Consider the following 13,172-nt stretch of genomic DNA (forward strand, 5'->3'; position numbering starts at 1 on the left):
AGGGGCTGGTCTCTCACTAGTCAAAGATTCCCTTCACGCTCTAGCTTGCGTTCTTTTGCGGGCACCGGGCTGCTGGGCACGGCAACGGGCATTCACCGTTTCACATTTGCGATTTGTAACGGAAGGAACATATGAACGGACGCGTCGGCGACCTCGATGGTGACGTCATGGGACCGGACACGTCCAAATCGCGGCCCGGACACATTTTAGTTCGGGTCGATGGGACTGCTCGTTTTCAGAGCGTATGTGACGGGATGAGGCATGGTGTTCAATGAGTGACTGAGATTTCTACAGTATAATAAGTAATCGGCTACATTAAAAAAACCGAGAATTGCCGATAAAAATGTTTATCCAGGCTAGGCTAGTGGTTCCCCTAGGCACCCTCGTGAATCGTAGGATTTACGCAGCTGATGTAGATCACCATTGGGGATTGGAGCGGGCCTGAATTCTCACCTTTTACGTTTGAGGTCGAGCTTGGGTTAAGTGAGGTTTAGCTTGGGTTAACCCAGGTTTAGTTGGAAATAGTTCACAACTTCACACCTCAGTACCTACGATCTCTTATGATTCCGACATTCAAGGCTCTCTAAGCCCGCGACAACAAGCTACCTATTTCATTTTAAAACTGATTGGACATGCGGTGATATTTTAATATGATAACAATGTAGCCCTCTTTTTTCTCCGCTCCTCCCCGCCTCGGCCCCCTCCCTTCTCCAGCGTGTGAGAGCGGCAACGCGAAGCTTTTCTTGGGGTTTGCGACACAACACAGTCGCAAGTGTGAATAAGTAGCCAACAGTGCCCAGGAGACATGAGTAGAGGCAAACAAACCAACAGTAAGCGCACACACACCTTGAGGTGGATCACTGCTCAGAGATGGTGAGAGCGCTCGTTCCACTCCATGTGTACCTACTACCATTTATTAGAGTTGTGAAGAAGTAGAACCAGCACTAGTAAGTAGCCTACTAAAACTACCCTACCACTTCTTAGTCAGCTGAAAAGGTTAGGACTGCGTTCAGCAAGGAGGGGCCAACATGCTGCGGGTCGCCAGAAAACGATGGGCGGCGCTTCTGGACGGCATCAACAGAAAGGTGGAGAGCAGCGCTTTCGGGCGGCGCTTCAAGGTGGCCAGCCGGGGCTCCACTTTCACTCAAGAGCTGCGGGCCGGTACTGCCACGTTCCTCACCATGGCCTACGTCCTGGCGGCTAATGCCAGTATCTTGGCGGATTCCGGCGGCACGTGCACGGTCTCAGACTGCACACCGGTCTGTAGCGCGGGGCCAAGCGTACCGGCGGAGCAATGCCACGGTGTGGATGGGGCCGGGCTGGCGCTTCACCTGGTCCCGCCCGGACAGGACTGCAAGTTCTTCCCGGTAAACCCCGGTTACCAGGCGTGTCTGCAGCGGACCAAGCAGGATTTGGTGGTGGCCACGGCGGCGGCTTCGCTAGTGGGGTCGGCGGTTATGGGGTTGTGGGCTAACCTACCGCTAGCTTTGGCTCCCGGAATGGGCATGAACGCCTACTTCGCATACACGCTTGTTGGCTACCATGGCTCGGGTTCCCTGCCCTACCGGGCGGCGCTAACGGCTGTTTTCATGGAAGGTGCACTGTTCCTCCTTATCGCCGCTGTGGGGCTGCGCTCCCGCCTCGCCAAGCTCATTCCGGCGCCTCTCAGACTGGCCACGACGGCGGGCATCGGTCTCTTCTTGGCCTTCATAGGCCTACAGTCTGACGAAGGCCTTGGGCTTCTGGGTTTCAACCCCTCCACTCTTACCTCTCTGGCAGCTTGCCCGGCCTCCTCGCGGGCCCCTTTGGCGCCTGTGTCCGCCCTTCCCAACGGCACCCTCATCCTCTTACCTGGGGCCACCGCTTCCACGGCGACTGTGTGCCTGAACCACCGCATGCAGAGCCCAACCTTCTGGCTAGGCGCGATGGGCTTCTTACTCATTGCCTACGCTCTCAAGAAAAAGATAAGTGGGGGCATCATCTACGGCATCCTGCTGGTCACAATCGTCTCGTGGGTCAGAAGCACCCCCTTCACATACTTCCCACACACACCCGAGGGTACCGCCTCCTTCAACTACTTCTCCAAGATCACAGAAATCCACCGGATACACAGCACCGCGGGCGCCCTCAGCTTCACATACGTGAAATCCGGCCAGTTTTGGACGGCGCTCATCACCTTCCTTTACATCGACCTGCTGGACACCACGGGCGGGCTATACGCTCTGGCCAAATTGGCGGGGTCTGTGGACGAGCACGGAGACTTCGAAGGCCAGTACTTCGCCTTCATGAGCGATGCGCTAAGTATCATGGTGGGCGCTACACTTGGAAGCTCTTCAGTAACAGTGTATGGGGAATCATCCACGGGCATAAGAGAAGGCGGGAGAACAGGCCTCACTGCAGTTACAGTTTCCTTCTACTTCTTCCTAGCACTCTTTTTTACCCCGCTGCTGGCGTCCATTCCGCCATGGGCTGTCGGCCCCCCGCTCGTCATCGTGGGCGTTCTCCTTATGAGACCCGTGATGGAGATAAACTGGGATGAGATGGGCGATGCCATCCCCGCCTTTGTGACCATCATCCTCATGCCTCTCTCCTACTCCATCGCCTACGGTCTGCTGGCCGGCATAGGAGTGTATGTCGTCCTGCACGTGTGGGACTGGATTGCGTGTGGCATACACAAAATCACCATACAGTCCGCCAGACGACGGACGCTCCACAGCGCGTCGGAGCGAGCTGCGGAGACCCAGATGATCATTAATTCTTGCAAGCAAGAGCAATCCCACACGACACCTCCTGCGCCTGCTGCTGATGTCGCCGTTGCTGATATTGTCTGATTCTACGCTCACCTTTGTCATTGTATTCAAATTTTCCAAGCTCGTACAACTGCCCAGCTAATGTTGACTGCTAAAGCCTACCTACCTCTCAACGTTGAATTAGCAAGTTTAATCACCACTATTTCTCTTTACTTCTCGTTGTTATTGTAAAGTTACGTTAACGGTTGCAGCTGTTCTTTAAACTCAATCATAAAAGCAGTGGATGATAATTTATCTAATGATTAGCTTATAGTGAGCCTAACATGTGATACGATGCATGATCGAGATATATTATTTAAACGTATACAGATTGAATGCAAAATAAATCATCAACATAGCTTCAAGTAGGACGCCATTTCTCCATAAATCATGATACTGATTGCTAAATCACAGAGGCTTACAAGGGTCGTAGGCATTCTATACATGAAATTTCATGTGTGATGGTAGTATAAGGGGATTGATTTTTTTTTGTGAGGGAGATCGATATATATTCTAACACATACACATACCCACGTCGCCTAGCCTTGATGGTATCGAACCCGGGTCCTTTCGTTGGAACTCAACCATTCTACCAACTCAACTACGCGCTCGTGGGCTAGGGGATTGATTTTTTTTTTAAGTTTTCAAATTTGTATACGTTGTAGGCTCCTGCCTCCAAAATGTTTTTAAAAAAATGGTTACTTGAATGGGTTCCTTCTTCCATTAGCTTCTTCTTTCCTTTCCTTTTGTGAGAGAGAACCATCATGAAGGACCATCTCTTTTTGCCTCCATTTAGGGATAGAGAGCTTTTCCTTCACCCCATTTGCAAAGGAGCATTCTCGTGTGACAACAACGAAGTGAGGATGTGATGAGCTGCACACCCACATTGGGAAGTTGTATTTACCGCTCTGAGGTAAGACCAAATGACACATGATTCGACAAAACTAAGGTAAGCTCTTGACTTGAACATATTTGGCACCACCAGGGACTAGCCTAGGACTTAGCTTTGTTTATCTATCCATTCCAAGCTAATGGGATTACCCGATTCTGGTTTTGATTAGGAGATCACACTCTGAAAAAAATACGATTTTGGAGTAACTGGATGTGTTCGTTTGTTGCTTTTGATGCTTCTTTGGAGTTTATTTACATTAGAATATTCTATTTTCATCTATTAGTAGAGCAAAACATTGTTTTTTTGTGATTTGCATAAAATTGGAACCCTAAAGAGACTAAGATTTCATTACTTTGAGCTAAGGAATAGTTTATCAATTCTAATTGGGTGTAAAATCCACTCCGAAAACGTGAGCTCATTAGGGTGAATTAGAATGGGATTATCAATTTTGGTTAATACATTTCATAATTTTTCATAACTCGTTCATGCATTCAATGAATTGGTAGCTTAGAAGCATGTCAATCCATCAAAAAACATATAATTACTTGCATCACGACTATTAATTAAGATTATCTCTTAATCATCTCTCATCAAATCCAAAAAATAAAAAAATCACCAAAACCAGCTCTCGAGTAGGAAACATAGACCCACAACCGCATGCAAAGAGATGTGAGTTTGGACATATATGCCTACAAATGTGAGTCGTAAGGAGCTTAGACACGTGATTCTAGATGTAGATATACTTAACATTGTATGGACTAATTATTACTACCATAAAGACTCGTACACGGACATACTTACATATGTCTTTGAAAGATTCTCTTGTCATACAATCTATGCTAGCTACAAAATCTGACGAAATCTATTATTGCCATAAAGACTCGTACAGACATTCTTACATATGTCCTTGAAAGATTCTCTTGTTGTACAATCTATGCTAGCTAAAGACTCCAATGAAAATTCTTGTCCTTTGTAATTATTAAAGTACACCTATTACTTGATAAGTGCACACTGCTTCTCGTCCTTAGAGAGACAAGAGTCACACCGAAATGGAAGTGCAACCGGTGTCTGAAAACCAACCATGCAAGCCCAAAAAAAAAAATCTTTTTTTTTTCTTGGCTGAATCTCTTCACCAAAAGACAAAACTCGGATAACACTGTCACATACGAAAGCTTACAAACAAGATTATATTTTGATAACAAATATTTAGCACCTTGCTTCTTGACGATTACACAATGTAGCGCAGATAAGAGAGAGAGAGAGAGAGAGAGAGAATAAAGACAATCACACCTGATTGGGTCCCAAATATCCTCTGAAGGGCTCCCACCAAGGACCAATGTATTTGCTTTATTGAATGATGAGAAAAAGACTTGACTTTCTATAGATCCACCTTGGCTCTAAATCTGCAACCTGTAGTAACCCGATTCTTGACCTTCAAGTTCACCGTTCGCTTAGACTTCATCCTAGCCCTTGACACACTTCAGCACTTGTGAATAATGAGATAAATCCCTAACCAAGCCTATTCTTATATACTTCTCATTTATGCTGGTTGGTGGGCGGGCTATAAGGGGAGTCGGGTTTTTATTAAATCCCACGATCTATTTCATATGCACCAAAAGGAGGCACCTTTTCCTATGTGGCCACCCAAGTGGTGGCTGCCTCTAGAATGGCTCCACGAGGGTTGCCTGATTGTTGTGAAGGCCCTCTAAGGGTTGACTGACTAAGCTGCAGCCCTCCTTTGTCTGACCAACTGAATCAACGACCATCGTTGGTTGGCCGCCTTGCTATCCAGGCCTTCAAAGCCTGGCCGATAACATGCCCATGCCTCCTAGAGGCTAGCTGACAATGGCCCTTGCCTCCTTGAGGCTGGCCAACTGGACCTATGCCCTATAAGAACATGCCAATAATGCTATGGGGCTCTTGTGTACTAATGCCATGGCCCATGGATTGCCCCAAGTAGCCCAAGTGTAGAGCAACATGGATAAATCCATGGCCCATGCACTTTATGCATTTCTAAATGCAACTATATGCTCCCTGGGTGCCGTTGCATCTGGCTACAAGCCTATTAATGCTCGGAACACCTGCCATCATTCCAGAGGGTAACTCACAATACAAACTGACGCTGTTTCATGTGCGAGACTTGCACACCTAGCCAGGACCATGTACGGGACTTGTACACTTGACCCTAGATACTTAGAGTGGAACCCCGACTGACTTGTTCCAGATTGGGACTCACAAGGGACCAATTACCACTTTAAGTCTTGCACCCGTTGTACAGATATGCCCACGTGGCACCCAAGTGTGGGATGCATGTGACACTTGTCAGAATGCGCAGCAAAAGACTAACGCACGTAGGAGATGCATCACCATCGAGCACCACAAACACCCCCAACGGGCACTACAGCATCCCTCCACCGGGCTCCCATCTCCCAGTGAGCTACCTCCCAAAACACTAGCCGGAGGAGATTATTATGACAAGGTGTCACTCTAGCCTATATATGGCTCTTCAACTTCCCATGCTTCCACTTATGGGATAATCCAAGGCACCTTCTAGCCATAGATCCCACGCTCGAAATCGCCAACCTTCCAACACCCTCCCTCGATTCGAGCTCCGCAAGCCACCGAGGCGTGAGGGGGTCGCCCAGGACCACACACGCCCGGGCTCTAATACCATGTCAGAATGCGCAGCGGAAGACTAACGCACGTAGGAGACGCATCACCATCGAGCACCACGAACACCCCCGACGGGCAATGTAGCATCCCTCCACCGGGCTCCCATCTCCCGGTGAGCTGCCTCCCAAAACACCAGCCAGAGGAGATTATTATGACAAGGTGCCACTCTAGCCTAAATATGGCTCTTCAACTTCCCATGCTTCCACTTATGGGATAATCCAAGGCACCTTCTAGCCATAGATCCCACGCTCGAAATCGCCAACCTTCCAACAACACTCACCCCTTCTACATGCAAAGCAAGCTTGAGAAACCGGTGTGAGTACTCCTTTATACTAGTCCTTATCATTCTAAGCACCAATGACCTTATTGTTGCGCAATTCCAATATAAAAGTATAAAAGTCTCCCTCATTTCTTCTTTAAAGGCTATCCAAGTAAGAACCTCATAATCAAGAGAAGAAATGAGTCTCCACTAAGTGTGAGCATATCACTTTGGCAGCTGGCCCTTTCACTCCTTGGATTGAGCATCTCCTTCAAGGTGAACAGTGGCAAAATAGACTTTGACCCTTTCACTCCTAGCATTGAGCTGAAAATACATGTCCATTTTGTTGACCCGTGCTTCAAACTCATTGGAATTGCTCTCCTTTGAATTTGGTGAGAACTACTTTGTCTTTGACCCCTTTGAATTCATCCCTCTTCATTAGTGCTGTCCAAATGTATCCTTGCAGAGGGTCTTCTATCATTCCGAGTGCAAGAAAGATAGAAAATCTTGACAAGATCTCATAGCAATGCTTAAAAATACCTGCCCCCATCTTTGGGGTCAATTTTCAAGGAAATCTTGACCATTATCACATGTTCTATTTTAAGAAATAGGTCAATACATCATCCTTAAATGGAGATATATAAATTTCAAAATGTGAATTCCATCACAACTTCTTGTGCACAACATGGAGGTTGCATCCAAAGCCCCATGGAATTGTGCTGATAACATGAAAGGCATCCATTATCTAAAAGATAAGGGTGGGCTTTACAGCAGTTGTACCCTTCCCTTACTGCACTAAGATAGTGCATCCCAAAAGTATATACCTCAATTTGCATTTATCTTGGGCCAGAATCCTCAGGCCCAAATAAACCTTTTGTCACAATTCATCTGCCACCTCTTCGTGTTCACAAAAATGTCGCAGAAATAGTCTCCTTCGTGGAGCACAAAACCTACAAACACATGAAGTGCATTCAGTAATGGAAATATTGGACAAAATGTATGCAATAATGGAACGTTTCACCTGGCATACCCTTTGTGCTCTCAATGAGGATTATGTCTTGAGCACGCCACCCTTTTTTCCTAGGACAAGTATTTGCACCACCTCATCAATCTCTTTGCCTACCCATCTCCATGCTTCTCTCATCCTCCCACAAATGAGCATCTGTAACAATGTTGGACATCAAAACAAATGCTCCAGTGTCTGTCACATCTAATCCCACTGCACAATCAAAGGCCTGGCTACCAAGCTCTACATTACCGGAGTTTCGACACGCACCCAGCAAAGTGCTCCATGTAACAAAATTAGGTCGGAAAGGCATCTTTTCCAGCATAACCACAGCTTCATCAAACCGGCACGCACGAGAGAAAAGATCGACCATGCAATTGTGGTGCTTGATGGTCGGAATGACCCCATACTCTTTGCTCATAGCCTCAAAGTACTTAATGCCATTGTCAACAAACCCAGCATGACTGCATACAGTGAGAACACTGAGAAATGTGATTGTGTCTGGCCATATGCCTGCCTTCTTCATATTGTCAAACAAGAGAAAAACACTTCCATTCTCTCCTCGGTGGGCGTATCCTGCAATCAGCGCACTCCATGAAACTACATCTTGAACCAGCAAGTTGTCGAACGCTCCTTTTGCTTCTGCAAGTAAGCCACATTTGGCATACATATCCACCAATGCATTTCCAACCGGCAGATCTTTCTCACATCCATTTTTAACAATCTCTAAATGTATGTCCTGGCCCATGTCAGCAGCTCCAATGCTGCCACAAGCCCCCAGGCTGCAAACAAATGTGATAGCATCTCGACGCACACCATCTAGCTGCATCATTTTAAAACAATTCAGTGCCTCCTCACAAAGCCCGTGTTCAGCATACCCTGTCATTAGTGCTGTCCATGAGACTGTGTTTTGAGTTGGCAGTCGATCAAACACACACTTTGCATCTCCAATGGAGCCACACTTGGCATACATATCCACCAATGCACTGCCAACAAATGTATCTCTTTCAAATGTATTCTTCACAATTTCTGCATGCATATGTTGACCTAGGTTGACCCAATTCAGCCATGCAGAAGCTTTTAATAGGGCCTGATACGTGTACATGGTAGGATGAACAAAATCCTCTTGCATTTTCTGGAACAAGCAGAGAGCATGTTGGAGTTCCCCACCTTCAATATACCCTTGGATGAGAGAAGTCCAAGAAAATTCATTCCGATGTACCAACCTGTTGAAAACTTCCCGGGCATCAGAAATGTTTACACATTCAACAAACATCGGGACAAGGTAGTTGCCAAGAACTTTGTGAGTTTCTAGCCCCTTGTTGCAAATGTATGCATGAACGCGCTGGGCATACTCTAGATTTCTGGTTTTCCTGCACTTCTGCAAGATCCAGATGAGATTGTCTACAGGAGGCACCTCAGTTGTCAATTCCAAAGATGTGAGAGCCTCATCTAGGGTAAGCCTATCCCAGTCAACACTCTCTAGCACATGTGGGGCTGTGAGTGTTGGCTCTTGTGATATAGAAGACCTAAACCCCGACTTGCTATCATGCTTGTATCTTGATGGCCCTTCCACCAAGGCAGATTGAGTGATGCTTGAGCATGCATCGCCATCGCATGCTTTGCCATGTTGCCCACTTCCATTCACATCCATACCCTTGCCCTTTGATTCATTGTCTTGGAGCATGCAATTGCCTTGCATGGTATCGTGTTCATTCCTTCCTTTTCTTTTCAATTCTTTGTCCTGAAGCATGGCTTTAACCCAACCAGGGTTACGCCAACCATCTATCCAAAGAAACTGCTTGGTGAGTTTGTGCCTGAAATCTGGAACCCTAGGGTTTTTCTGTTGGAAGTCACCACAAACTCTCTGATCACAATATGTTCAAACTGACTTTGTAGCACCATCTCACAATGCAAATCAAATACGATTACAATGCAGCACCATCCACAATGCAAGAATGCAAGTGAGGGATAGGTCTGATGACACTTACTTTGTCCTTTCTGATGTCCCACCATTGGGAGGGGTTGGAGAAGTACTGTTGCCACAAGCTCTCCACAGTTATGCGTCTGGATGCCTCGATATACCTTATGCCTGATGAGGAGGAGGAGGAAGAGCTTGAGCTTTTCTGCGACACCGGAAAACCATCATCCTGGCGCATTACTGTTGCACCATGGCAGCTTGTTGTAGATAGTGTCCTGTGCAACCCCACCAATCTCGCGTTTAGCATTCGTGGGGGAAACTGGCCGCTCGATCATGCCATAGCCCATCTCTGCTTCCGCCGATGGTCGTAAGTTGATTTCTTTCCTTTTTCTGAGCTCTGCATTTTTTTTAAACTGATACCCGACGGACAGGGAGATAAACGCCGTCCATGACTCATGGGCGTCCATAAGATTATCGTGTAAAGCACCTTACATTGTAGGTCCACTTGCATAATACTTTCCATGGTTTTTTGTGTGAACAATTTTTCACACTATACCGTTGTCAATGCTAGTGGTATAAACTTGCAATAGCCTATTTGTTGAAGACATAGCCTACACGTAAATCTCCGACAGTGTGACACATATTTCTTGACATTGTTTGTCCTATACTCATATGCAATCAAATGATGGTTTCCCACCAACGTTCCCTTTATGTTAAGACATACTTTACGATTCAAGGTTGTATCATTCAAAGGTTGGCTTCTCACTGAGTTCATGAGGATGTAGAAGAAGCACTAGACACAATTTAAGTGATAGAGTTCATGTTATCGCGATTGACTGTTGATTTTATTAATTGATTTATTGCTAGTTTTACAAACTACTAGTACCAAAGTATGCTCCTAATAGGAGCATAGAAGTTGGTATTCCACCTCCAAGCTATGCATCTTCCCATACACACCTATCCTTACCCTATCCTAGCCTTACCATATCATGTTGCTCCTACCCGTCGTGCTTTGCCTTCCTCACTTGTTACTCCTCCCTACCCTTGCCTCCAAATATGGCCCACCTTGTTGCTTGAACTCCTATTCTTCCCATCTCCTTACTATATCACACACACACACACACACACACACAAAGTAATATATTTATGGTGCTAGTATGGCGAGGGAAGGGGTAGGGAAGAGAGAGAGTGTGTTATTAGACCATATACAACCCTAAAGACCATGATGTATTAAACCATTTTGCAATATTGAAAAAAAAACACACACAAAAAGCAAAAGCAAAGGAAAGCTTTGTTGTTAGGGGGGATATTAGCTACAACACTGGAAGCTTCATATGTTTTGGCTAGGGAAAACCTTCAAGGAGGGCTCGTCCACCATCACGGAATAGCTATCCAAACTTTAAGTACCTCTGCAACCTCTTCTACTTCACTCACATTGGCATAAGTTGCAATTGTGCACCTTTCAACTTCACTTGCTTCGGCATAACTTGTAACTATGCACCTTTTGCATTGGAGTAGGCATTTCAGTAGCTTGCAACTGTGCACCTTTCTACTTCACTTGTATTATTGGAGTAAGTTGTAACTTTGCACCTTTTTACTTCACTTTCATTATTGGAGTAAGCTGTAATTTGCACCTTTCTACTTCACTTGCATTATTGGAGTAAGCTGTAACTTTGCACCTTTCTACTTGACTTGCATTATTGGAGTAAGATGCAACTTTGTGCTTTTCTACTTCACTTGTAGTGGAGAAAGTTGTGACTTTGCACCTTTCTACTTCACTTGCATTGGAGTAAGTTGTCACTTTGTACTTTTCTACCCATGAAACCTTCTACTTCACGTACATTGGCATAAGTTGCAACCATGCACCTTTCCACTTCACTTGCATTAGATTAAGTTGTAACTTTGCACCCTTGCATTGAAGCTGGTGTGTTGTCAGTTCTGTACTCTTGAGAATCCTTAAGTACTTAAGGACTTCCACCTTGTTAGCTTTAGTTTTGTAAACTATCAAAACATGATTACCTAAGTGCTAATGAGAAGTAGCCTAAGGCTTATCTCTGTTTATCCTTCCATTCCAAGCTATGAGGATCACCCAATATTATGCAATGTTGATTAGGAGGTCACACTACTGAAAAACATATGGTTTTAGAGTCTTGGATGTGTTTAGTTATTATTTATTTGGATTTGAAGCTTGTTACATTAGGGAATTCTATTTTTATCTCTTGGAAGGGTAAAACCCTGATTTCATTAGTTTTTTTCATGCCTTTGAAGCCCCTAAGGCTTTAACCTTGTTGCATTGAGCCAAGGAATAGCTTAGAAATTTTGATTAGGAGTGGAATCTAGTCCATAAGCATAAGCATTAAGCTCTATTAGGTGTAAATTAGAGTGGGATACATAATTTTTGTTCATGTGTTTCATTTTTTTAATGCATTATTGGAATTGGTAGATTAGAAGCATGCAAAACCAATAAAAAAATAATTAGAAACTCTTAATTATTACATAAATGCTATTAATTAAGATTAGGACCCTTGATCACCTCTTATCAAGTCCAAAAATATCAAAACACTCCAAAAACCAGGGCAAATGAGCTCTCGAATTGGGAGACGAGTCAAAAAAAAGGTTGAGCCCATAAATGTGAGCCTGTAGATGTAGACGTGAGCGTATATACGTGAGTCAATAGACATTGGGAAGCCCTTGTGCCATAGAAAGAACGCAAGGAACACTGGCTTTGCCCAACCACACTCGAGAGCACAAATAGCTCAACCGAGAAACCAAATTTCCATGGCCTACCACACTACTGCACAGTCAAGGTGTGTCACTCACCTTGTGAAAGCTTGTTGCCTGGGATTCTCATAGGAGATAATGTTGCCACGTAGCTGCACCTGAAAGCTCCATTCCACCGCTGCCACTTCTGCCGCCCTCTAGAGGAAGCTCAACCCTCCTTACAACTTAATCTCTCACACTCACTCTCTCACATGTAAGCAACCAAGCACACACAAGAGCTCAAGCAAGTAAGCAAGAAATAGCATAAGAGAGTAGATAGAGAAGAAGAGCACTCTATTGAATTCACATAAAAGAATGAGTTGTGAGAGTTACATTTTGCCTCTTATATGTGGCTACTAGGGTTTACACTCTTGGGCGGCCAAAGCTAAAATTTGGGTCCTAGGGCTCATTCGACCACTCTAGCTTGTGTAACAGCTAATTAAAAATAGTACTCTCTACCTAAAATCCCATAGTGTACCTTTAATAGACCAGCGGCGGCGAGCGCACATGTAAAATATACAATACATGGTTTTCAAGTGAATTTCGCACATTCTGACGCATGTGGCCCAAAGGTGGTGAAAATAATACGGTGGCCAGCATCAAAGCCATAAAGGTCTATGCAAAGGTTAACATACCCCCTTCCTGATGTAGATTCCTTCCTCGGAATATGTCGATGAAGATGCGTCGAGCCTGTATGCTAGATGCATGTTGGCATTGGAAATGTCAGAGGTCTTGTAAGGCCTACAAAGCAACATGGTATAACTAATAAGGTGTTCCTGTGGAAAATAATTAGAATTTAAGCATAATGGAAACACCTAATCAAGTCGTAGGATTGTTGCGAGTGGTCAAATTTTCTAGCTAAGACAAGAATA

At 45.1% G+C, this 13,172-nt stretch overlaps 1 protein-coding gene and 1 pseudogene across 3 annotated transcripts; one reads left to right on the plus strand and one right to left on the minus strand.

Annotated features, from left to right (window-relative positions):
• Positions 1-232: 232 nt before the first annotated feature.
• Positions 233-4,288, plus strand: LOC147620273 (adenine/guanine permease AZG1 pseudogene; annotated as a pseudogene). The gene has a single exon (XR_015261764.1). The product of XR_015261764.1 is annotated as an adenine/guanine permease AZG1 pseudogene (transcript).
• Positions 4,289-7,135: 2,847 nt separating this feature from the next.
• On the minus strand, positions 7,136-10,007 carry LOC147620274 (pentatricopeptide repeat-containing protein At4g25270, chloroplastic-like). Of its 2 annotated transcripts, XR_015261765.1 has the most exons (3): positions 9,611-10,007; positions 7,644-9,462; positions 7,136-7,563 (listed from the first exon to the last, which is right to left on the minus strand). XR_015261765.1 is itself a non-coding variant. In XM_086772461.1 (2 exons), the coding sequence occupies exons 1-2, from the start codon at positions 9,845-9,847 to the stop codon at positions 7,720-7,722; spliced, it is 1,980 nt and encodes a 659-aa protein (XP_086628587.1). In that variant the 5' UTR covers positions 9,848-9,958; the 3' UTR covers positions 7,136-7,719. The 2 variants fall into 2 exon arrangements, 1 of the variants encoding a protein (XP_086628587.1); XM_086772461.1 differs by having other exon boundaries at positions 7,136-9,462; positions 9,611-9,958.
• Positions 10,008-13,172: the final 3,165 nt, after the last annotated feature.

This window comes from Cibotium barometz, chromosome 32 (assembly GCF_041138505.1).
Source record: "Cibotium barometz isolate CiBa-2024 chromosome 32, ASM4113850v1, whole genome shotgun sequence".
Lineage (NCBI taxonomy): Eukaryota > Viridiplantae > Streptophyta > Polypodiopsida > Cyatheales > Cibotiaceae > Cibotium > Cibotium barometz.